Source organism: Hyperolius riggenbachi, chromosome 5 (genome assembly GCF_040937935.1).
Source record: "Hyperolius riggenbachi isolate aHypRig1 chromosome 5, aHypRig1.pri, whole genome shotgun sequence".
NCBI lineage: Eukaryota > Metazoa > Chordata > Amphibia > Anura > Hyperoliidae > Hyperolius > Hyperolius riggenbachi.
The window spans coordinates 60,359,242-60,386,750 of NC_090650.1; the positions used below are offsets into that span (position 1 = coordinate 60,359,242).

Genomic DNA, 27,509 nt, shown 5'->3' on the forward strand with positions numbered 1-27,509 from the left:
GACACTTAAGTTAAACAAAAAAAAAATGAGTTTTACTCACCTAGGGCTTCCAATAGCCCCCTGCAGCAGCCACTTCCTGTTTCTGTGACAGGAGCTGACAGGCTGGGGACGCGAGTGATTCTTCGCGTTCCCAGACACATTAGCACCCTCTATGCTGCTATATGGTATATAATATATGCTATAGCAGCATAGATGGCGCTATTGTGGCCAGGAACGCGAAGAATCACTCGCATCCCCAGCCTGTCAGCTCCTGTCACCGAAACAGGAAGTGGCTGCCGGCGGGGCCAGGAGGATCGGAGGGAGACGGCGAGGGCACCGGACAGCTGCAGGGGGCTATTGGAAGCCCCAGGTGAGTGAAACTCATTATTGTTGTTTGACTTAAGTGTCCCTTTAAATGTCCATCATTGACAGGCTTCCTGTCCGGAGGAGCACATTGTTGACTGTGTTTCTGATTGAAATATTGTTGGGTTTGAGCTAGGGTGTAGCAATAGCTCATGGGACAACTCCCCCCCCCCCCCCACCCACACACACACACACACACACACACACACACACACACTCACTCACACACAAAATTAGCATTGGGCAAGCTTGGATCCAAGCTACACCCCCCCCTCCTTCCCCCCAGTAACTGGTGAGACACACACCTACACCCAATCTCCCCACTTAGCAGAGTACTGCAAAGGTGCAGTGTAACATTTACCTGCTCCAACATTGTGTCTCTTCTGCTTTTCCTGGCAGCCGCTGTGTGCTTCCATACCTCTTCCCGATCACGTGACATACCGCAGGAGCCTGAGGTATGCTGCACAGAGTGTGCGGCTATCCGGAAAGGAGACCACATGCAGTCCTGGAGCAGGTAAATGTTAAACTGCTCCACTGGGCTACTCTGCAGGAGGGGGAGGAGCAGCCCATCCACGGCCGCTATAGTTATGCCACTTAGTTTGAGACTGTTCAGTACATGTTAAATCCTAATAAACAATTTGGCCCGCGACTTAGACTAACAATGCACTAGAGAATGGTTCGTGCACATCAAAACCTTACTCAATTATGACAGAATGCCCAGATAGCTCAGAACCACTAAGAAAGTATAAGGATCTAAAATAATTTGAGAGTTATTATGTTAAAGGGATACTGTAGGGGGGTCAGGGGAAAATGAGCTGAACTTACCTGGGGCTTCTAATGGTCCCCCGCAGACATCCTGTGCCCGCGCAGCCACTCACCGATGCTCCGGCCCCGCCTCCGGTTCACTTCTGGAATTTCAGACTTTAAAGTCTGAAAACCACTGCGCCTGCGTTGCCATGTCATTGATCCCGCTGATGTCATCAAGAGCGCACAGCGCAGGCCCAGTATGGTCTGTGTCTGCTCAGTACACTCCTGGTGACCTCAGCGGGAGTGAGGACATGGCAACGCAGGCGCAGTGGTTTTCTGACATTAAAGTCAGAAATTCCAGAAGTGAACTGGAGGCGGGGCCGGAGCATCGGTGACTGGCTGCATGGGTACAGGACGTCTGCGGGGGACCATTAGAAGCCCCGGGTAAGTTCAGCTCATTTTCCCCCGACCCCCCTACAGTATCCCTTTAAGCAGGGTGGATAAAATAAACAGACTCAGATGAATTATGTCTATTATGGCACCTAGCTGGGCAGTACACAGCTGTTTTCAAGTGTGGGAACAGGAAGTTTCCTATGAGTGTTACAAATATGGAGGCTGTTCTCAGGACTTTTTTAGATTTTTTTGGTGGCAACAATCAACGCTTTGATCTCCTACTGTATTTACTGTACAGTTGCTATTCACAGCTCTGTCCGCTTGAATGGGGTTTTAGATTATTAGCAGTAAATGTACATTGATTTCAACTGCAGGTGCCAATTACAACTTTTCAAATTGCAAGTCTGCTGCTAATGTGACGACTGATGTTTTGAAAAACTATAAAGTGGTGCTCATGCTTATTGACATCGTCTAAATATGACTATTGTCACCTAGTACTTTAGGGTTAAAAAGTCAAGTCAAAATGGACAATCAAGGGAAACAGGAGAACACTTTATTATTATTACTATACTTAAGTATTTTGTAAATTGTTAACATATTGCACAGCTCTGTAAGGGGAGTTTGATTACAGAATGAAACAATGTCAGACAGGGACATTAAAGCATTCAACAATGATACACAAAATAGTGATGTATCAGTGTAGGGAAAAATATATGTCACAATAAAAACAATCGCCACTCAAAAAACGGTTTGCCATTTGTTTTTTGAGTGGCGGTTGTTTGTATTGTGACAAGTTTGGAAGTTTTCAACCAGCTTTCCCCTGTGGAAATTACCTCGGGGTGAACTCTGCCCTTCAGGGATCTGTGCACCAGTTTTGAATTAATTTATGGGAAAAAATATAGCAGGTGGGTCATTGAGTCCATATGGTGGGGGAGAAAAGCACATGGAGGAGGGCCTTGCCAAATAGGTTTACAATCTAAGGGGTGGGGGAGAGGGACATGGGGTGTAAGTCCAAGGGAGGGGGATGGAGCTACAAAGATTTTAGATAAGCGGTGGTGAACAGATGGATCTTTAAGACCTACTTGAATGAGTTGACCGTGTGTGCAAGCCTGATGGCGGGAGTTCCATTGAGTAGGGACAGCTCTGGAGAAGTCCTGGAACCTCACAAGTGATGCAAGGGGTGGACATCCATAGCGTTTTAGAGGAGTGGAGAGAGCAGGTTGGGGAGTATCACTGGATGAGATCTGAGGTGTATGAAGGTGTGCATAAATTACAAAAAACACCACCATTATAAACACACACACCCTACACCCCCCTGTGCTCAGAAAGGGGGCAAGAGACACAGAAAATTTAATGTAAGAAAATTTCAGTGTTTCTGATATATCCGAAGGCAATGACCTGCCAAATGTAGTGTGTTTTACCAGCCACTAATACGTTTGTTGGGCTTTCCTTGTACATCACTTCACTTACCCTTTAAAGTTCATTATTGGATTATCGTAAGCTATATTACATTATGGGGTTTTGTAAATGAACTTTGTTACCCAGTGGTGAGGATTTAGCACACTTTCCCAGACCATGAAATAACACAATTCATTAAGAGGGTGATTTCACTGGTTGGCATGTCGTTGATTGCACGGTGCAATGCCAAGATCATCTAATGAGAGCTAATACAAGTGATGTCATTTATGGTATATAACATGACCCCTCCCTGGGGAGCTGTAAGCTGTGTTACCTCCCAGAGAATGAAAAGAAATACAGGATATATTAGGTGGAAAATGAAATTTGTAATTTCTCCATAATTACACTTTCTGGTTGCCATGTGAACCAAGAAATTCTGCCAAAGGCACAAAAAGCCACTTTTTTTTACCCCGAAACAGAAACTCTCAATGATTTAAGCTATTTTTGGAGCCTTGCCAGCTATTTTAATTTCAATAATAGTTTGAGCCGTATACGCTCTGTTTTACACTTTCCAGTTGTACAAACCACTGAAATAACTATTAAACTTTTGAGATTTAGGCTGTAGATTTTTTTATGTAAAATATCTTAAAGGTTTTTTTTTGCCCATTTCATTATATTATTCCTTACTCAGTGGGTCTGTCGCTCCTAGCAACACATTATAGTTGTATCTGAACAAACATAGCGTCTGACTTTTAGGGGAATGCCAGACAAATTTTTCATATAGTTCTGGACAGTGTGGGGATTACCGTAGTTGGAACCGCTGTGAGATTGTCACTGGCGTGTGGAGTTCGGTAGGGCTGGTGCTTCCAGAGGGGTAACCTGGTCAAGTGCTTAGGGTCCTGAGTTTCCTAAGGGCCCCCAAGCCAGGGATTATGGAGATCACAACAATTTTACTGTCAGTACAGTACTAACATTTAATAGGCCCCACATTTTTTTTTTTTTTGGGATACATTTGAACAAAAACTCCTTAGACTATGGTCAGAGATATTTCTGCTCAAACCCTGCTCCAATAAAGAGGCTACAGAGAGTATGGACTGCTGTAAAAACTCTCCAGAGGGGACAAATGCAATACTCTCCATAGGGGACACCAGCAAGCAAGAAAATAATAATTTTGACAGTACCTTGCACCTACTTTTTGGTACCTTTTTATTTGCAGAGTGCTGAAATATATTTCCTTCAGAAAACTTTAAAGTGGATCCGAGATGAAAAACTAACTCTAACAAGTAAATTGTCTATATATCTTATCTAAAGTTTATATAGTTTACACATCAAATCTAGCGGCAAACAGCTTCAAAAGTTTATGATTATTTATTCCTGTGATACAATGAGGGCAGCCATGTTCTGTTTGTCCCATTGTCACAGGCTGAGGGCTGGAGATGCTATCAGCTTGCCTGTATGTAAATTCAGTCCCCTCTCCTCCTCCCCTCTGCCTCTGAAATCAATGGCTAGTAACCTCCTCCTGCCCAGACTGTGCTCCCATAAGCCCTTGCTACAGTGCCAAGGCACAAAAGGAGCTGTGGGCGAGGCTTGTTTAGTTTATAGGGAATTAGAGTATTAAAACAAAACAAAAAAAGTATTTGGCTTAAGGATGCCCTACAAACTATATGAAAGGAACACAATTATGCAGTGAGTAAAAGTTTATCTCGGATGCACTTTAAGAGAAAAAGTGAATTGAAAAAGGGCCAAAGTGTTTTTATTTCATTTTTTTAGTATGGCTAACTGGACACCGTATCTGTGGAGGCTGGCATTTGTTTGGTATGTCTCTAACAAGGACACAGACATCACTAAATCTGGTCTAACCGTTCCCCACTCTAACCAAAAGAAAAATAACAAGTTTTGATTTCAGAACCCTCTTTTTATAGATAAAAAAGAGGTAACAGTGTGTAAAATGTAAGTAAAACACAAGGACCCTTATTCAATTTGCTCATTCAAACTAAATTTGTTATTTTAGTTTACAATTATGTTTCAACAGGTTATTACCGTATTTTTCGGACCATAAGACGCACTTTTTCTCCCCCCAAAATGGGGGGGAAAAGTCCCTGCGTCTTATGGTCCAAAGGTGCCCAACAAAGGTGGTTTATGGTGCCCTGCATCGTCCTCCCCGTGTTGTGTCCCCGTCTCCATTGTCCTCCTTGCTTATGTCTCTGCCCACCTGTGTTGCCCGCCCCCATCTCACTTGTCCGCAATGTCCAGCTGCCTGTCACATCCCCCTGCCGCGTTACAGGCATATGTGTCCTGCGTCCCCTTATTATATAAACCGCTGTGTATGAAAGAAAGATCGATACTTACCAAACAGCTAATGAGGCGGCAGGAGTCCCACGCCGAGATGAGAAGCCCCGCATTAGTTACCGATCACCGGGACTCGCTTCAGCTTGATCCAGCGCTGTGCAGCCAATCAGGCGTGGGAGCTGCATCACGTTCATCCAATCACCGCCGCCTGCTATTCTGACTGGAAGCGCTAGTGATTGGCCTCCGGGACCATCGCTTCCAGTCAGAATAGCAGGCGGCGGTGATTGGATGAACGTGATGCAGCTCCCACGCCTGATTGGCTGCACAGCGCTGGATCAAGCTGAAGCGAGTCCCGGTGATCAGTAACTAATGCGGGGCTTCTCATCTCGGCGTGGGACTCCTGCCGCGTCATTAGCTGTTTCTAAGTATCGATCTTTCTTTCATACACAGCGGTTTATATAATGAGGGGACGCAGGACACATATGCCTGTAACGCGGCAGGGGGATGTGACAAGCAGCTGAACATTGCGGACAAGTGAGATGGGGGCGGGCAACACAGGTGGGCAGAGACATAAGCAAGGAGGACATTGGGGACAGCAATATGAGGACAGGTGACACCAGGTTGGATGACACAGGAGGGGAGAGACATAAGGGAGGACATTGGGGACAGCAATATGAGGACAGGTGACACCAGGTTGGATGACACAGGAGGGGAGAGACATAAGGGAGGAGGACATTGGGGACAGCAATATAAGGACAGGTGACACAGGTGACACCAGGTTCGATGACACAGGAGGGTAGACACATAAGGAAGGAGGACATTGGGGACAGGCATACGAGGACAGGTGACACAGGGGGACAGGTGGCACCAGGTTGGCTGACATGGGAGGTCAGAGCCTTTGAGGAAGGAAACCATTAAGGACGTGACACAGGGGGGCAGGTAACACAGCAGGGCAGAGGAAACACAGGGACAGAGGAGGACATAGAGAGTAAAGAGACACAGGGTGACAGACAATGAGACTGGATGACATGGGGCAAAGGCAGACACAGGGGAACAGACTAGAGGAGACACAGAAGGGACAGAGAACACAAAATCTACAAGGGGAAATAGAGGGGAGAACCTCCACCAGATGCCCCTGCACCATGGATGCACCAGGTTTAGCATTTTTTTTTTTCCCTGGATTTTGACCTCTAAACCTAGGTGCGTCTTATGGTCCGGAGCGTCTTATGGTCTGAAAAATACGGTACTTCTTTTAACTGTTACTGCTGTCCTGTGTGTCCATTTGTGAAAACCTTCAGTACTTCCCATCCAAACAGAAAGTAGGAACATCTCTCCAAAAGGGGTAGAGACAGCAACAAATAAAATATTTTGTGTAAAATGATGATGAGTGAGAATCTACATCAGGTTTCCTGTCCTCGTGACTAACAGTTGTCATATTATGGTTTCACAGCTTCAAGTCCAGGGGACAGGATGTGAGTAAAAACCTCTCTGATGGGGACACTGACAGTTAATGCTCCAAAAGTTCTTATCTCTTTTCTGCACTATCTAGTCTAACATAATACCGGTAATTCAAATCTTGGTATTAAGGTTTGTACACACGTCGGATTTTTCCAAACGACTGGTCGTTTGGAAGTCTGAACGTCCGGTCGTTTGGACGTCAAATCTGGCGTGTGTACAAACGGTCGTTCAGCTGATAAAACTGGGTGACGGATCCGCTTGGATCAGACGTCCAAACGACCGGTCGTTTGGCAAAATCCGACGTGTGTATGTACCTTCAGACTTTAAAGCTGAATACTCATGTCAAGAGACAGAAAGATGAGATTCCAGCGATGTCCCACGAGGACGAGCATTCCCCGGTCTATCTTCCTGCCGGCACGTATACGGGACGGCACACGACGGGTGTGAACGGAAGGTCAATCAATCGTGGTACTTTGCGCATGAGTCAGCAGTAATCTTACAGATCCTATCCACCGTGGTGGTTGGAAAGATCATTGGAAAAATCGCATAGTGGGTATTGGGCCTTTTACAAAGTAACTGCCTTTTATTGCAGGCCTTTGAATGTGCAAACTTTATTACTGAACGTTACAGCTCGACGAAGTTTCTAAGCAGAAGTAATAATAGACATTTTTCATGTAATTAGCCTGCACGAGTCAATGGTTCCAAGCCTATCCATTCTTAATTACTGAAAAGCTTGAAGAGATGTCACATGGAGTGCAGAAGAGTGTGAAGGGCTCTTTACTCTGGTTAGAGCACAGGATGGGATGCAAGCTTTGAACACTCTGAAATCACTGGAGAGGGAAAGGTTTAAGTGTCACACCGCATCCACTGCGCGCTACAACTTTCCATAAAACTAATCATTTCATCCTAATCAAAATAACCGCAGCTTAAGTCACTCTACATGTAGTTCAAAAACGGAAGAGTATCCACTGGCAGGAATTTACATAGGAACCCATTATGAGCAGCGGAGACAATGGCAATGCTAATTACACTAAGGGTCCTTGGGATCTGCCAGGGAAGATGTTATTGCATCTCATTAATGTGCAGGTAAATACAATGAATGATGGGTAAGTATGGAAACGCTGGAAGCAGGACGCGCTCATTCATCAAGTGGAATCAATCCGGCATTTTCCTACACTTCTGCTAAATAAAAAGCTCGGTCGGAAGAAAGTTAATCATTTGATATTAGCAATACAATTATTATTATTATTATTATTATTTATTGAATAAAATAGTAGCATGTACAGCAAGGCAATCCACAACAGCCAATCCACAATCCCTGCAGGAGTCGTGGTTGTTAAACGGTGGCGTAGTTGTTAGCGTTCTCGCCTTGCAGCACTGGGGCCCTGGTTTGAATCCCAGCCAGGGCGCTATCTGCACAGAGTTTGTATGTTCTCCCCATGTTTGCGTGGGTTTCCTCTGGGGATTTCAGTTTCTTCCCACATCACAAAAACATACAGACAAGCTAATTGACTTCCCCCTAAAAATTGACCCTAGACTACAATACATGCACAGACATATAACTATGGTAGGGATTAGAACGTGAGCCCCTCTGAGGGACAGTTCAGTGACAAGACAATATATACTCTGTACAGCGATGCGGAAGATGTCAGCGCTATAAAAATACTAACTAATAATAATAATGTAATTGGTTGGTAGCTTTTACTGTCTTTGTGCAAACAATGATAGGTATATATATATATATATATATATATATATATATATATATATATATGCTATATATATGCTTGAAGCAAACCTGAACTGAAGACTAAAAGTCAAAATAAATCTACCGTATATACTCGCATATAAAAGCCGACCCACCTATAAGCCGAGGTACCCAGGAACCAGGAAAAAGTGATTGACTCACAAATAATCCCCCTCCTCAATATAGCCCCCTCCAAGTCGCCAGATGTTCCCCCAGTACAAGTCGGCACCCCACCACATAGACAGATGTGTCTCAAGAATGATAAAGCTGTGTCCCTGTTCATTGCACCGCTGACACGTTGCTTGCACTCTCCGCTCCACAAGCCAGGGGACACAGGTAGTCTTGAACAGTGCACTCTGCACACCATGTTGCAGGGGATGGAGAGCACGGACACAGCAGGGAGCCAGCTGGCAAGAGCAGGATCACTAGTACATGAGCCTTACGCTCCTCTGCCAGTAACAAAACCTGCTCCACCCTCCATTCTGCTCCACTGACTCACATATAAGCCGAGGGGGCAACTTTTCAGCACATTTTTTGTGCTGAAAAATTAGGCTTATATGCGAGTATACACATCATACTTACCTCCTACAGAGCCGATCAGAGGGATTGAATCTGCCAGTAAAAAATCAATGCATGTTGGTCACTGAGTTGTCTACAAACATAAATCACTTCCTTGATCTCTTCTGTAGTCACCTACCTTTTTTTTGTGTTATCTAAATGCAGGTAGATCTTGGACTCCTGCGTTTTGTCTCCGGCATTGCGACCCAGGGAGCCATATCTAAGGAAACCAACAAGAAATATTTTGTGAAATCTTACAGAGTCGACATCAGCTCTAATGGAGAAGACTGGATTACACTTAAAGACGGAAACAAACATCTGGTAAGAATCAAAATCAAAGTTGGTGTTTTTTTCTTTTGGGGATGCAAATAAATGAGAATTCTTAGCAACTAGTAAGAAGTAAAAAAAATGGAAAGAAAAAAGAACGTAATGAAAATTAAGATTCCATGAAAGACTTCATTAAAGATTATTATATATGTCCACAGGCACTTGTGGGACTAAACTTTTCTAAACACATCTATGCAATTTTAGAGGACTTAAGGGACTTGCATATAGAATTCAAGAAAAAAAAAAAAAGCTATAAAAAATACAAATACCCCCGAACAGATGAGAAAGGACCTGCTCTTGTAAAAATGAAAAGTAAAAAAACGCCTTAAAATACATCCTTCAGGACCCGAGTCAATCTAGGCAGGTTTATTGAGTGCAGTTGGAATACATAAAAAAATTATTTGTGTGAAATTGTTGTTTTATGCTGTAACTCACTTCTGTTAATGGCTAAAGTAAAACAAGAACTAGCATTTAGTGGTATTTTACTTTAGACACTTTTATTGTAATATTAAAATGCAACTTGCAGAAAAAGAAACAGGGAAAGAAAATTTATATAACAAAACACCCACTTATAAGGTCAATTGACTCAAAACCAGTCTTTAAATGTTCAGAAGTTGAAGAGAAATCGAGAGCCCAACATGGTGTAGTATGTCAAAATTGATTGGATAAATGAAACAGTGAGATGGTAATACTCACAAACACGGGTTACCACCTAGGTAACCACTCATTAGGCAGGTGAGGAGATTAGACCTGTCCTCACTCAGGATTAAGAAGTCGCTCTCTGTAGATAGGAAGAAAGGGGGTAGATCACCCCTCCACCTGGGGTGGACTCAAATATATTGGTAGGTGAACAGAAGCGCCAGAAGGATAAAAGTACATAAAATTTTAAAAAAATTGCTGGGAGGAAGTGGTGGACTCACCTCCGTTAAAGCAGACACCAAGGACTGTAAATATATAGATATACACATTTATTGAAAATACCCCAAAGATGCAACGCGTTTCGCGGGCACAGCCCACTTCTTCAGGCAATAAGCAGGGGATAAACAACAGCAATTCAGTTATAGCAAGCAGAGCACCTCTGTCCAATTTTAAAAATTTTATGTACTTTTATCCTTCTGGCGCCTCTGTTCACCTACCAATTTAAATGTTCAGAGGCATTGTTGAGATGTTCAGATGAATGTGAAAAATAATGATACATATATATATATATATATATATATATATATATATATATATATATATATATATATATATATATAGTGTATATATAATATTGTTATTATTTCTGATTTATATAGCATCATCATCTTCTGTGGTGCTATAAAATTAAAGAAGCAAACTGGTACATAATATATACACATTGGTATACATGACAATACAGACATCGGTATGCAATGTTGAAGTGGTTGACAATATAGTAAGTCACAGGGACAAATAATTGTATAGTGATTAACAAAACATCTATATAGCTGAAAAAAGAAATACTTATCACAGCAAGTAAAAGATAAATAGGTTCAACGGCTCAAGATTTGTCTGTATGGGAGCTGAATAAACATTAGCAGTCACCCGAGGCAGTCAAAAATGTAAACTTGGATTTTTAACTTTTTAAACCAAAATAAGAATATGGGATTCCAGAAAAGTCCTATTTAGGATTAGCACTATAGATACAGTCACACATCTCATCAGTATATTTTACATTGGGTTTTCTTTAAGTATGCAACAGAGCTCCTAAGAATGGGATTATACCCTATACCTGTGGGTCCAGGAACCGAATCAGGCAAAAACGGAGCTGGAAAATTGGGCATAGGTCATAATGTGAATTATGGCTATAGTGGAGCTCAGTCGGTAATTTGGGCACCGTCAAAAGATGGAGGTCAAATTAAAGGGAACCTAAACTGAGAAGCATATGGAGTTTTTCTTTTAAAAGAATACCAGTTGCCTGACTCTCCTGCTGATCCTGTGTCTCTAATACTTTTAGCCACAGCCCCTCAACAAGCATGCAGAGATACAGAGATCAGCAGCACTGCCGGGCAACTGGTATTCTTTAAAAGGAAACATCCATATCCCTCTCAGTTTATACCTGTCTTTTACAATCGATAGAAATTGCACTGATGGATACTAACAATAGAGCAATTAACTTATGGATATTCCCAAAGTTGGGCTTTTTGCTTGTTATGGTTTACATACGGATATATTTTTTTATTATATACTATATATGTTTTATTCTTTTTATTGTTGTTTATTCTTTTATGTTTCAGTTACTCCTGCTTGTACTTTTGCCTGAGGAAGCAGGCTGTGGACCCGCGAAACGCGTTGCATACTTCTTTTTTTTGGGAGTACCAATTAAATTTGTTTGTACCATACAAAATTGGTTGTGTAAATCGTCGTTTTTATTCGGTTTTAAAATTGTGGCTTTTTACCTCTGTTGGCGCCTCTGTACTTCTCTTATAGCTCTCAGTTTAGGTTCCCTTTAAGATAAAAACATCGTAATTCAGGCACCAGCTATAATAGCTGGAAGATGGAATTACATCTTTCCCAAGTGTTAAAGGGGGGGGGGGGGAAATGATAATGAATGGCGCCTGGACTTTTACAGGAGCAGGGCAAGGCGTTTGTTGGCTTTACCCTGCGCCCCAAATTTCCCAGTGCCTAATTTACATGTATGCCTAGGAACTGCTGCAATAATTAGTGTTCATAGGATCATTCATAAGCTTTTTTTTTTTTTTTTTGATCAACACAGGTCTTCCAAGGAAACACAAACCCAATTGATGTTGCCTTCAGAGCATTCCCCAAGCCAGTCCTCACAAGATTTGTAAAACTCCGTCCAGTGGCTTGGGAGAATGGAATATCTTTAAGATTTGAAGTCTATGGCTGTAAAATAACAGGTGAGCCCAAAATTACACCCTGCCCTACATAGTTAGTTTGTTTTTTCCTATTTGTATGAGAAATCTGATCAAAATTCCCATTTGTTTGATAAAAATAGATCGGGAGTGGTGGATTTTTCAGCTCAGTTTCTATGAAAATTGAAGGATAGATTGTCAATTTCCTGATTTATAGACTCAAGCTATTTTTTCAATCTTCACTTTTCATAATTGGGGAAAAAAATGAAACAGTTAACATTGAAGCAGTTCTTGAATTGAGATATAGGGGACCCTGACAGCTTATAAATTGCTGGGAGTGATTTGGGAATTTGTAATAAAAAAACGAATATGATAACCCTTCGGTTTTTATACACTGCAGGGGCAGGCAGCACCACTTAGGACAAGCTGCATCCAAATGACTAGCTGCATGAGTGTGCAGAGCCTACTTATAGGCGACTTGCACAACCTGCATTCAAATCAGAGGCACCAAATAACCATTGTTGGAGGATGTTACTTCCTTATGCTTGCATGGAAATGACCAAATACTTGACCCTCCCACCACGATGAGGTCATCCGCTGCGGAAGGGCCCTACCTCTAACTAAATTAGAAAATGAATAGTTTGCAGCCAGTGCAGATGCAGAGCTTCTGTTCTTGGATTCAAGGTGTGTTTTATTGTCTCTGGGGGAGGGGGGGGGGGGGTCTCAGTGCTTCTCTGTTGGTACCCTGGTGATGTGCTGATCAACCTTTTTTGCATTTTTAATATGATAACCCAGCCAGCTGAGTTGCAAATTCTCAACTTCTATTTCACTGCCCCATGGCCAGAAAGAAACCGCACACCACAATCTGTGCTATTGTATGCATCATACGCTACTGCGTTCACAGCAAGTTCTCCAATCTTTCCTGAGGCCTCATCAACAATGTATGTTTTATTTATATCCTCCCAAGATCACAGTAAAATCTATCCTGAATAACCCTCTAGTGTCCTAATTCTATAAATGTGTACTGCCAGTGAAGCCTGGGGAGGCTCCGGGATAGGTTCTGAAAACTTAGTGTACTTATACTTAAAGTGTACCCGAGGCGAAGGCTATTCTACAAATGGAAACAGAGGCATGTTCCTTGCTCAGTGACATGTCTCTGTGTCCTCTCTGTACTGCTCTCTGTTCCTCCTTCCCTCTGCTGTGCCCCCCTGAAATTGCTGACAAGCAGCTTGTCGGCATCCTAATAGGGAAGGGGCGTCCCTTTGCAGGAAAGGCACTCCTGCAGAACGCCCACTCTGGGGTTAGGAACGCCCCTTCCCTGCCTTTCTTCACCCCTCTCCCGCCGCTCTCCACCTTTCTCCAAGCCGTGCCCTGCCTATCTCCACCCCTTACCTTGGTAGTCATCCACTTTGTGACAACAGAAGGGACTAGCATCCCATTTTAATTCTCATTACCATCCCAACACTGGAAGTGCAAACACATGAAGTTTTCAGCCATATCTACAGGAAAATAAGAGACATAACAGATGTACAGCAATATCTTCATTCTACAATACACATCTTGGTAAAAATGCCTTTTTTGACACACTTTGGCCGGAACTTTATTTTAAGATACAGCACACGATATGCTTGGGCTAAACAATGACTACAACACTTTGCAGTAGAAAGCGATAACAATTCATTACAGTGACATAAAATTATTTACCGATGAAATAAGAGATCTTTGCAGGTCTTAAAACCGTAGAGGCCTGACCTTGAGTTAAGCTGTAACACATGACCTCTGCCACAGGCGTGTGGTAATCCCTCCGTAATTACTTACCTTACAGCGGGAAAGCAAACGTTAATGTAACCATTTTATCCTTGGCAAGGCAACTTTTTTCGCTTCGCAGTGTTGAGGCTGCACCTTTGTTGTTAATTGAGACGATTACATATTCACACACTGTACAAGCAGCATTATTGTTTTGGGTTAGCGAGCCAATTTAACACCCAGCAAACTGCACTGCTGATGTTCCTGAGGCCCCTGTGTGTGCAATTAAGAGCTGATTGCACCTGACTCCCACCGTTTGCGGTCCCCAGGTTGCCATTTAAAGCGACATAAACACCTGAGCACAGCTGTGTGGCTTAATTTAGTATGTCATGTATATGCGACAGTGAGAAAATGTTTAGATCGCCTTTTTTTTATTTATGTCAGACGACTGGAGGAATACAGAAAGGCCTTTATAAAGCAATGTCACAAGAAAAAAACCTACAGAGAAAGCTTCCGGGAGAAATGCAGAGTGAAACATTCCTATAAAATGTTATAAAAATAACTAGTTAAAGAGTAAATGTAAAAAAGGGGCATTTTGTACCAATACTGTTTATGTGTGACGTGTTTCCACTCAACTATGAGGACTTTGCAAGAGCAGCTAGTGCTACTGAGGTAATGGGCTACACATAAGGTGGAGAGGTGCATGGCGGAAATTAGGAAAAAAGGGCGCAGGAGCCCCTACCAAAAAAGGGCACCACCATTCTGCTCATTGTATACAGGTCTATGCCCCCTTAGCACCTCCTGCCCCCCCCCCCCCCTCCTCTATGATAAAGGTTGAGGGGCAGCCCAGCCCTGGATGGCTGAGCTGTTTGCTTGCTGCATTGTTCAGCTGCCATTCTGCCAGGGAGTGAGCGCCATTACGTTGCTGTGTAATGGGTCTACAATAGGCATGGGCAAACTCAGCCCTCCAGCTGTTACGGAACTAAAAGTCCCACAATGCATTTGCCTTTAAGACTCATGACTGTGGCTGTCAGACTCCTGCAATGCATTGTGGGACTTGTAGTTCCTTAACAGCTGGAGGGCCGAGTTTGCCCATGCCTGGTCTAGAAACTGCTGCAATGGGTAGTGTTCAACAAAAGTTTGTATGTTTGTACTATTATAACATCGTTTTGCTTGCTTTCCTCCTGCAGATTATCCATGTTCGGGAATGCTGGGGATGGTGTCAGGGCTCATATCGGACTCTCAGATTTCGGCCTCCACCCAGGTGGATCGGAACTGGATCCCTGAGCTTGCCCGCCTGGTGACCAGCCGCTCAGGCTGGGCTCTGCCGCCCTCTGACAACCACCCGTACACCAAGGAATGGCTGCAGATCGACCTCGGGGAGGAGAAGATTGTTCGGGGGATTATCATTCAGGGGGGGAAACACAGGGAGAACAAAGTTTTCATGAGGAAGTTCAAGATCGGCTACAGCAATAACGGGACTGAATGGGAGATGATCATGGATTCCAGCAGGAACAAGCCAAAGGTGAGGGGGGCAGGTCACCTAGAGACAGAGGTCATTTTTTTTATGGTACTATAAGTTGAAATGAACAGGCAGAGCTCCAAAGAGGAAGGTTGCAAAGCGAGGTGAATGAAGGAAAGTAGTCAGTGGAGCTGCTTATCGTCTTAATAAACCACTACAAAATTAATTCATTTAACATTACTTTGGGCCTAAGGGAGGTAGGATGATTATGCAATAAATAAGGAGTTATGCCAGATATTTGAATCATGTTGGAATCGTGATCTATGCCATGGGGGAATAGGATAATATAATCCTGGATTTAAAGGTCAGAGGAACACCCCTCTAGCTGCATCAGAGGTCTTATCCAATCATGTTTGCATAATTCCCTTGTGAAGAATGCTTCGTTCCACCTCTGTTTATCTTCCCAGGAACACCCTCATAGGTGCAGTGACACATCAGAACTTTATATTGGGGGTGAGAATGATCATATCACACAGGAGGAGTCAGTGTAGCGCTGAAGTAATACATTCTGCAGTGTCTCCCTGTGTGCTACTGCAATGCAGACACTCCTCTAGCAGCAGTACACACAGGGTTCGAAAGGATAGGCACAGGTCATGTGATCACAACTTTGAAAGAAAAAGGGTAAAGCTGTATCAATTTTGGTGAATGTGCATATAATTTGGTCGTGTCACTGGCAGCAGCTATGTGCAAAGAACGGCTTCTGTTCATTTGATTAATTAGTTGGTCTTACGTTGACCAAAAAAACAAACTTCTTGTCGGAGGATGATGTAAGCCGCAAATAATAACGGAGTTATATCTAAATTATTTGTGAAATACAAAGCCCATTCTTATGTAAAGCTTTGATCTTCATCAAATATACATGTTACATGATGATGTCCTTTAAGCGGGCCACATTATCGCCGTGAAATATTCAGAGAGCCCTAAAATAAAAGAGAATTTTATACGGTCTCTGGGATAAATCTCCTGATAGATTGCACGATTGGGCTTTGATATGTTTAAAATGTTAATGTGTGGAGAGCTTTTGGCTTGTAGTGCAAATGATGGGCATCGCTTCAGGTGGCATGCCCTAATACAGTAGAGTTTCCGGTTTTCCGAAACTCAACTAACCAGAACTCTACACCTACCAGCACAAATCGCCGGCAATTCTCACAGTGGTGAAGGCCAAGTTCTTAGGTCGTTTGAGGGCTCTGCTGTGCTTAAAGACTGGGTTCCACAGCTCCCCCGGGGTTAATATACTTCCAATTACTGTATTTTAACATTTACTACCAAGTGCATGGTATGTATATAGTGTGAGGTATAGTACTGTATTAGCAAGGCTTATTTTTAACATTGAGTCTCAAGCAACCAGAAAGCACAATGTCCAGCATCAGCCAATCCCCAGTGGTGCCAAATAACCAACATTCAGGCAACAGGAAGTCTCAACTAACAGGCATGCCAGGGTGACAACGGGGACTTTGTTTTGGGCGGGGTTTTGAGGCTTTTAAAATACTCACAGAGCCTTCAGCTTCCCGTGTCTGTGTACAGAAGTCGGCGTGTCATGTGATCCCATGCAGGTCAGGTGACACGCTGGCTTTTGTGCACAGGGGAAGTCGGAAAGCCACTAGGAGCCCGCTAAGTGTTGCAGGAAGGCTACTAGACATCGCTGGAGGCTTGGTGAGTAGTTAGGGGGGAGGTTTGTGCTTTATAAGCCAGTTGCTAAAGGGCATAAAGAGATGATTTGCATGTTCAGCAGTGATGCATCATGGGAAATATTTCATGCTTACCTAAAGATGAATGAGTGCAGATACCTTTTGTTTTAAAAAGGAAAATTGATATTAAGTATAGCTTTTTTTTTACTAAGAGGGTTTTTTGGTCTCTTTAAACCCCTTATGCCATCCTGGTTCACCATGATCTATCTGGGTACTTTAAGTGTAAAACGAGAAAGTACAGAATGCTGAGTCATCAGCGTGACAGGTTCTGTATCTGCAAATCTCATATCTGTGCCTGGCACACCCAGCCCCTGTAATGCCCCGTTCTGCAGCCAACATGCATGTAATATTCCCTCTACCTGCACCCTTCCCATGCTGTATCTGCAGCATGCTTATCCACAACTGGCCTTAGACCTCTTGGTATGCAATGCAACTGATCAAACCTGGATCTCAATTTGAGTAATCTCAGGAACCCAACCTTGATGCGGGTGTGTAGGTTCTAACTGGGCCCCTTCAATAGATGATCCCCAGCATCATAGTCTACCCTAATTGCACCAGTCTCTTAATTGCTTCTGTAAACTAGAAGACAATCAGTGTGTTGTGAAAATTGAGCATTAGCCAGATTATCCAGATATCACTTTGCAGTTGGGATTGGTCAGTATGCCATACAACAAGTCACATGCAACGTGCAGCTACCCAAAACAACCAATCAGGAAACTCTTGACCTGACTTCATTACTCTGATTGGCTGCACTTGACTTGATTACTGCATGTTTGCACTACAGCATCACTTTGCTGTATTTATAATAGCCTGTTTGTATCGTCAGCTTTCATTATGCTGTTTTTACTTATAGCTCAGCGCTCATTTGAATTATTATTTGAAGGCAGGTCAGTCTACTAGCGCGGCGGCGGCGATATCTCATCCCGATTGACGGAATAAATCTGTGCTCTGCTGATGCTTTCATGAATATTAACTTAATCCTTCTTTCCCATTTCCAGACTTTTGAAGGCAATACAAATTACGACACCCCAGAGTTACGGACCTTTGCCCCCATATCGGCCCGCTACATCCGCGTAATCCCTGAAAGAGCTTCGGTAGCGGGTCTGGGTTTACGACTGGAGCTACTGGGCTGCGAAATTGAAGGTAACTAACTTCCCAAATGTGTACAATTAATATATATCACACATGTATAAATTAAACGTATTTCTGCTTGCCAAAGACTTTGGCCCGTCACGTATATTTATGTCCCGAGAGCTGAGTTACATTATCCCTAATGCTTTTGTGTTCCTTCATTGATAATCTATCCTATGGCCGATCTTTGTGGATTTACAGTCCTTAATAGAAGGGATATTAATGTCCCATACAATGCTTTGACTGCCACATCCTGTAGATGGTCCATTATGGCCATTTGCATCTGCCATCGTTGCTAATGTACGACGTTGGGGGCCCAGTGTCTCTCCCAGCGAAACGATCATATTGTGTCCTGCACTTAAGTGGTTAATGAATCAATGTCAGCCCAGACATATTGCACAGGGTTGCAGGATAGGGGAAATCAAGGTCCCTAAAACGGTTAAACACTCATGTATGGCTGTTAAAAGCTGAGCTGGCACAAAACTGCCTCACTGGCTTGTAGTGGACCTGTAGTGAACAAAGCATAATGGCGGCATTTAGTCCTGTCAGGACTGTAGCTCTGCAGAATGTTTGTTTCTGAGAACGCCGATGCCAGTGAAAATAATAGCTGGTCTCCCAGAATGCTCTGGGAGAAAAATTCTGCATAGCTTAGCAGCCTAGGCTAGGGAAAAGAATTCCACATAGCTAAACAGCCTAGGCCAATGATGGCTAACATTGGCACTCCAGCTGTGACAAAACTACAAATCCCATCATGCCTCTGCCTCCCCGAGTTATGCTTAGAGCTGTCAGAATATTGCACTGCTTCATGGGACTTGTAGTTCCACCACAGCTGGAGTGCCAAGGTTAGCCATCACTGGCCTAGGCTAAGCATCAATGGTAGGGTGGGGCTACTTACCAATGTACAGTAAGATGTACAGTATACTGTATATATAGGAAATGTTTCTGATGCTGAAACCAGGAAAATTACTGTCAAATTGGGTATTCTAAATAATTGACTGTATATGTGACTACAGCCCCTCTTTAAAGAACCATCATTGTGAAAAATTGTAAAATGTAAATATCACTATTACTTACAATACATAGTTAAAATCTGACATATCTGACTTATGGACTACTAGTCTATCTCCTCATGGTGGAGTCTCTGATTGCCCTTTATTTCTTACAAAATCACTCCATGGAAAGGAGTTACACAATGATGCTGTAAGTGACAGCAACATAGAAGAGTAATTTGCATTGCGTTTTACTGTGGGATAAATGTACATTTAGGTTATTATATCACATGTACTGGTCCCTGTCGGGTGACAGAACAGCCAAGACGCTGTACAGATGCTGACGACAGGTCTGTTGCTATGCAGGAGGGCGGAGGCGAGGAGATGTATAAATGATTTAGTCAGTGTTTGCCCATTGTAAAATCTTTCCTCTCCCTGTTTTACATTCTGACCATTTATTACATGGTGACATTTTTACTGCTGGCAGGTGATGTCAGTGTAAGGAGATGTTGCTTGCTTTTTTGGCAGTTGGAAACAACTGTAAACAGCTCTTATTTCCCACAATGTAATGAGGTTCACAGAGGAAACTGTCAGGACCATGGTCCTGACATCACACCGTGGGAGGGGTTTCACCACAATATCAGCCATACAGAGCCCCCTCATGATCCGTTTGAGAAAAGGAAAAGATTTCTCATGGGAAAGGGGGTATCCGCTACTGATTGGGATGAAGTTCATTTCTTGGTTACGGTTTCTCTTTAAATGTTATGTGTGTGGTAGATATGCTATTTTTGAAGCCGTGATGACAGCCACAAGTACAATAACACTTTGCCTAGAACATTAGCTTTATCTGAAAAACCTGCATGCTGGCGTGTACCTTTTAACTGCATAACGTGCAATAAAAAAGGAGGCCATTTGGGAGATAACATATTGATAAAAGCACATCATCATCACACTATAACGGCAGAATATTTTCCCATGACCACAGTGTGTGCTTTCTGGATCAGCTGCATTAGAATTGTATTAGATCCGAAGCCCATTATGTATTCAGAGCTGGAGGGCATCTCCTCGCCTTATCACTACAAAGGAGAGACAGGAATCTGGCATCACATTAACCACTCCGAGCTGTTTAATGGTATCTCTATTGGGAACCCACAAGCTTAGAGGAGATAGAGGGAAAGAAACTTGATTAAATTCCAGGAAAGTACGAGGTCATTTCCGAGAGGAGAAACTTTACTGAAATAGTCTAACTTTCTGAAATGAGAAACAGGTCTGATTATTGTTAATATTCTAATATTCCGTCTGTCACAATTCAAGCGGGTTTGAAGAGCACCTCCAGCCAAGAAAAGATTTGAATGGTTCTACATATATGCAGTGTATGCACTGTGTACAGTTAGATGAACAAATAAAGTTTACATCTGCTACATCGTAGTGGATAAAGCAGACTCACATTTTTATCTGTAGCAGCACTTCCTTATTTCTTCTAATGCTGAAACCTTGCTAAAATACACCCTCAGCATTGTGTCCTCCCCTCCAGCCTTGTGCCCTCCCCTGAAACAATACCCCTCCCACTCCTTCCCTGCTCTCTGCCTGCCTGGATCAAATTACATCTCTTTTCACAGTGTGTAACAGAGAGGAGAGACAGAAGAACAGCTGCAGCCTGTCTTATCATGTCTGTTTGCTATAATTCTTATTCCATGTCTGTCTGCCTGCTTGGATTAGATCACATGGACATGGAGGGTGGAGTTATGACATCAATCCCCCAGCATCCTTTGCACTTATGGTTTGGAAAGAAAAAATTAAATCGCCCTGTCCCAATTTCACACTGGGGCAGGGATTTCAAGACTATATGTGAAATATGGACTCTGGGGGTGAGAAAATCACACTTTTATGTGTGATTTTCTATATCTATTATTATTATTATTATTATTTAGTATTTATATAGCGCCGACATATTACGCAGCGCTGTACAGTGTATATATATATATATCTTGTCACTAACTGTCCCTCAAAGGAGCTCACAATCTAATCCCTACCATTGCCATATGTCTATATTATGTAGTGTAAGTACTGTCGTCTAGGGCCAATTTTGTTAGGGGAAGCCAATTAACTTATCCGTATGTTTTTGGAATGTGGGAGGAAACCGGAGTGCCCGGAGGAAACCCACGCAGCCACGGAGAGAACATACAAACTCTTTGCAGATAGTGCCCTGGCTGGGATTCGAACCAGGGACCCAGCGCTGCAAGGCGAGAGAGCTAACCTAATATCTAATATCTAATAACCTAATATCTAGGCAACTTGTAATCAATCTAGGCAAACTATAATTTATAATGTAGATACTCTTAAATAAAGTCGGTCAAAGTGGGCACTTCAGACCGTGCCTACGATGAAAAACACATAATCCCTTCAAGTGAAAACTATATACTGTAAACGTTGAAATGTTGACACTTTCTGTTAAAGTCTAGTGTGGCCCTGCCCCTCACACCTCTCCTGCCTCCTTATAGGTCCTTTTTTTGTTATGAAAGTGATATGAAACTCAGCATCTCTTCTCTCCTCTAAAAGAATAATTACAGCATAAAACCAACTAGGGAAAAAAAATAACAATTCATACAGCTAAACACATTGTTTTCTTCTTCAGTGACAAGCTTAGCAACCTATGTCGAGGAAGTAATTGCATTGTCTTTTGTTTATGTATCCTTATCAGCCACAATTAGTAAGCATTCCTGGCAGTGCTGTATCTCAGCTGCAGGATTCGCAGAAGCTGGAAAGGGAGATAAATGATCACTGGATATTATATACAAATATAGCAGCTATGCAATAAATGTAATGGCAGCTTTCAGAGCAGATAAACTGTACTTTGGGAACTTGTAATTCTTCAACAGAGGAAAAAACTTGTGCACAAAAGCAAATATGATAATTGTATGGGTAATAAAAACACATTGTTATTGAATGTTTTGTCAGACTTTCATCCCGCTTGAATAAATGGCTGTACTAACCAGAGGTGAAGTACAGTAACTTCACTGTAATTGCAGAAATCTGTATCTCAGCAACAGCTTGTTTTGACATGCAGTTTTCAGTGAACATATATTTATATTTTATATCATACAGTCAGTTTCTATTGTTTGTAGTAAAAATAAATAAACACTTTGGAATGCCGCCTCTGTCCAGTAAGCTATATGAGTCTGATAAATCTTGTGATTTTTTTTGCAGCACCCACCTCCATACCAGTCACCCCGAAGCTCGGAGCAGAAGAGGACTGTGATGATGACCAGTTTCCTTGTCACAGTGGAACTAGCGAAGACTACAAGCCGACTGGTGAGTGTCTATAAGTACAGAGCAGGATTCAAAGACACACTCGGGCTCTGTTCACATCTAAAATCGAAATTGCTGATGGCAGCGATTTTGGGGTTTTTTAGCATCTTTTTTTCCCACTCCCGGCGCTCCATTGCGCGCTACGATTTTGTGCAAAGCATTTTTGCAGAGAGATTCCGTCTTTCCACTTCCTGACATCAGTCAGGAAGTGAACTCTTTGACCCGGAAAAGCATAAATACAATTATTTATTCTTAAAGAGCGAACACAATTGCCGCAGAAAGCGATTTTGTGAGCGTTTAGCGCTCTTCCTATACCTTCCATTAGACCAAAATTGCCCCAAAAATGGTACAGGCACCGCTTTGCAAACCTTCTCATAGAGATTCAGTGCACAAGTGTTTTGTAAAATCGCCTGCACTTGAAAAAAGCCAGAAAACGCCCTTAGGGTGAACGAGCCCTCAAGGTAGCCATACATCTAGTGGGCAGATTCAACCAAGAGACAAATCTCTCTCTAACTTACTTACAACATAGAGAAATGCACCCTGTGTGTATTAAGAGAGTTTAGCCTGTCTAATTCCCACTCATCTCTGTCTAATTACCACCGTCATTTGATCTCTCAGCTGTGTCAGCTCAGGAATCTTCTCTGCCACGGCAGAGCAGCTAATTGTAAACACAGGATGTTAACGCTGTGTCTGTTTCCATGAAAGCATGAAGAAGACACACTGCAGATTTATTGCAGGATTTGTATCAGCTAGAACAAAGAAATGTTTTTCTTTAGAGATTATTATGCTGTTGTATATCATTTAGAGCAGAGAGGAAGTTCTGAGTTCAGGTCCGCTTTAACAATGCCAGTCGCCTGGCAGCCCTGTTGAACTTCTGGCATAAGTAGTGTCTGAGTCAAACCCTGGAACTTGCATATGGCTAATCCAGTAAAACAGCCGAGTCAAAGTACCTGATCTGCTGCATACTTGTGCAGGGTCAGTGGCTAAAAGTATCACAGGATCAGGGGCACTGCCAGCAGGGCCGGTTCTCTCGTGAAGCAAGATGAAACATTTTCATCATGCGCAGAGATTGCAGGGGCAGCATGTTTGTGCTGTGTTTACACTAACAGCATGCAGTCAGAGTAGGAGGAGAAGCGAGAGGAGAGCGAGGTGAAGAGGTCATCATTGCGGAAAAGCAGCTTGTTGTGCTGTGTGAGGAGTCTGACAGTGAGTGAGGAGGGGGGAGGCAGGAGAGCAGCAGTGAGGTGGCACTGCTGTCCTGACTGAGGAGGAATGGAGTAGGTGAAGGTGAGCAATTTGTTTGCCACCGCCAGCCAGTGAGCTATTGTGTTGAGCTGCAGCATGTCATATGAGAACATTAAATAAAGCAGAGTAAATTGTCGTGTGCTGTGCAATCATTCCAAATCGGGGGCGGGCATCCTCACAAGTTTGCCTCAGTCAGCAAAAATTCTAGAACCTGCCTTGACTGCCAGGCAACTGGTATTGTTTAAAAGGAAGTAAATTTGGCAGCCTCCATATCCCTCTTACATTGGGTTCCCTTTTAAAAAATGTGCACAGCATAGAAGTATCCCAATTACTGTATAGGCACCCCTCCAGTCTCCATCTGAAGAGTATATTGAGTTTTACAACCTTCTTTTTCCAGTTACAATATGGATTCCACTTTCCTTCTAACCAGGCATATCTGTTTCCATCACTGCTGCCTCTCCAAATGCTCCTGTTTAGTTGGATCGACAACTAATTACGGATTCCTCAACCATTCTTTTTGGCTCTGAACCACAAAGTGTACACCCCGTAAACACATCACCTGTTTAGCCTTTTACAAGTCTTTACATGACCAGGTTCTAACTTGTTAGACGTGGAAAAATATTTTATTTATAAGTGCGAGATGGTTATAATCCGCCAGCCCCCAGGCATTTCATTAAAACGAGCTTTGTGTTACCCGTAAAATGCCAATAAAGTTTGTTGTGGAGTATCGCGAGCGCTGGCACCCTAGTAAACAGGTTTAGGGTTTCATTCCCCCAATCATGTTAAGCTTTCATTGTTAGGAAATCAACCTCTTGAAAGCGAAGGAACTTTGTGAAAAATATATATAGCTGCCCCGGATTTAATAGGAGCCATTCGATAGCGTGAAGTTAAACCACATGTTCCCTGTTAGGAATTACCGTGGAATTACAAGAATGGATTTCTCCCCTCCTTGCTCCATAATTACCGCCTCATTAAAAACCTCTTTTCTTTGCTGCCTTTTTCAAAAGTTCATTATGTTACCCCAGGATGGACAACTGGTTAGAATAGACCGGTTTCCCAGAACTGCCGTAAATCCAATAATCCAATAATTGCCCCGATCGCGCCCAGATATATTACACCTGTTAATATTTTCAGCAGCTCATGCGAGCTGCCATTCATGGGTAATACGATAGCCAGGCTAGCCTCGTTCAGGATAATTTAGTCCATGTAGGTTATAAAATTAATACAGAACACATGAGTGACACACGGCCCAGTAATTGTTGCCAGCACCTTATGTGCGAATCTCTCTTTAATCGACGCCAGCTTGACTTCAGATCAAAGCCTTATTACTGTAAACTTTCACCCTTTTATATCATCATCATTTAGCAATTATGGGATCGGGTGGAGAATCTTTCTTTTCCAAATCCCCAGGATTGACCTGAAAGCGTGAAACTCACCAAAGGAAAAATGTAATGGCCGTTAATTGTGGCTCCATTTCTACGCATTACTATTCTTTTAAATTTAAAAGGTGTAATAAAGGTCGTTGCGAAGCTAAGGCTGTAATTCCCAGCGTCAGACACAAATGTCTTCCAAGTCCTCTGTAGGCATTTAATTTGCAGTTTTTGATTTTTATTTTTTAAATCTGCATATAAGCTTCTGTGGTTAAAGTGACACTGCAACGAACATAAACTTATATAATGAATTGTTTGTGATGATTAGTAGAACATTCGTAACAAAGAAAAGAGTCATATATTGTTTCCGGTACAGGAAGAGTGAAGACATTTTGCTTGTTATCTTTGCAAAAGAGCTACTCTGAGCTCTTTTTCATTGCTGCACTACGTGATCCTTTGGACAGCTTGAACTGTATTACGTGTGATCTAACATCCAAGCATTACATCAAGGGTCTAGCTACATCGACTCGATAACAACTTGCTAGTAGTTGTTGCTCAATTATAGGTCACTATCTTGCAAGACAACTATTATTGGCCAATTATAGGTGCTATATGAACAAGACCTAGGCAATCAAACAACTGTATATACTGTGGGCCAGATTTATCAAGAGTGTCTGAGACAAAATATTAGCAGGTTTTTAGAAATCAGTGCAGAACTGTCTCAGGCATCCTAAGAAATCACTAGCTAGTGCAGATTCCTTCTTAAACTGTAAGGTATAGAAGGAGCTAGGAAGGTATCTCAGGCAGTGCAGTGTGTGAGGGAAATTGCTGTTGCTGAGGTAACCAACACACCTGCAGTCAGCAAGCTCTGAGTGAGGGGGGAGGAGCCCTTCACAAATCATGTCTAGCCTGCACTATCTGTAGAACTGCTAATGAGCACTTCTTAAAGAGAATCTGAAGCGAGAATAAATCTCGCTTCAGCTCTTATATAGCAGGGGCATGTGTGCCCCTGCTAAAATGCCGCTATCCCGCGGCTAAACGGGGGATCCCTTACCCCCCAAATCCCCTCGAGAAGTCCCGGGGATCACTTCCTGATTGAGGCAGGGCTAATGGCCGCAGCCCTGCCTCACGCGCGTCTGTCAGCGCGTATCTCCGCCTCTCCCCCGCCCCTCTCAGTCTTCCTTCGCTGAGAGGGGTGGGGGAGAGGCGGCAGCAGCAAAATCTACGACCAAGTTGGTCGTAGAATTTGCAGGGGGGGAGGTAAGGGAATTTAGGTGTTACTGATGATGGGTGTGGCACACCTGAGGAAGGGCTCCGCCCGAAACATGTCGTACGTGTGCCTCTGCATGCTATTCAATACAGTTATTTGACTGAAGCCATTTGTGTGCTGTCTCCGTTTGTTCGATTGTACTGCACTGAGGCAGGAGTGGTGTACCTGCAGGAGGCGAGCATCGGCACGGAGGCCTAGACGTAGGCCTAACAAGGTGTGTGACAGGTGAACATTGGAAGGGGAGGTAAGGGACCCCCGTTTAGCCGCGGGATAGCGGCGTTTTAGCAGGGGCACACATACCCCTGCTGAATATAAGCACTGAAGAGAGATTTATTCTCGCTTCAGTGTCTCTTTAATCTGCAGCAGTTAAGGAATGAATTTGCACTTTTCTTAACTGTAGTGTAGCTCTAGAAATCCACGCTAAATTGCCGCTATTACATAGGCTTGGGGAAGTTTCTTATTATCATGCAGAACTGTTCTTCTGCTGGTTAGAACAGTTTTAGAAGAAAAAACCGTCGGTAATGCTTTGATAAATCTGGCCTTGTGTGCTGTATGGTGTGCTGATTTTGATATACATGGGGGACATTTTCTAGGTCATAGGGGATAGCTGAGGTTGCGTGCTGTAGGGGTGGGGATTAGGACTATGGTCTATTCATTTTTAATGTATTTTTGATAAATAAAATGTATACAGTTTTTTCATAATCATTGTGTCTTTGAGATTTATTGGTGTGTACCATCCACTGTTTATTTTTTCCTCCCTAATTGGTTTTGCTACTCTGAGCTCTTCCACCCAACTTGGGTCGGCTACAGTGCTGTTTTCTAGAGTAATTGTTCATCAAAGAAACAGAGACAAGTTTTGATCAGATTTTTACTGCAGGGAAGTTGAAAGGGTCATTAGCTCTGCTTGTTTTATAGTTTAAAATACAGGGTTTGGCTTGTTATTGCAAATATGACAGAATTATGCAACGTTATAAAAAAAAAACGATATATCTGAAAATAAAAATATGAGACTATTTTCTTTGCTACTAATGTTCTATTTCTTAGCTGTACTACACATACAACGCATGATTTCATAATTTTTTATTTCGCTTCAGTGTCACTTTAGCTAAAGTTTTAGTTTTTAATTTGTGTGAGAATCTTGGT

At 42.8% G+C, this 27,509-nt stretch overlaps 1 protein-coding gene across 1 annotated transcript in view; it reads left to right on the forward strand.

Annotated features, from left to right (window-relative positions):
• NRP1 (neuropilin 1) overlaps window positions 1-27,509 on the forward strand; it is a 250,074-nt gene that overhangs the window by 190,594 nt on the left and 31,971 nt on the right. Inside the window, exons 7-11 of the mRNA XM_068235766.1 lie at window positions 9,098-9,253; window positions 11,997-12,141; window positions 15,033-15,367; window positions 18,051-18,195; window positions 22,380-22,484. Of these exons, the coding sequence (XP_068091867.1) occupies window positions 9,098-9,253; window positions 11,997-12,141; window positions 15,033-15,367; window positions 18,051-18,195; window positions 22,380-22,484 (886 nt within the window). The remainder of the gene's footprint in view (window positions 1-9,097; window positions 9,254-11,996; window positions 12,142-15,032; window positions 15,368-18,050; window positions 18,196-22,379; window positions 22,485-27,509) is intronic.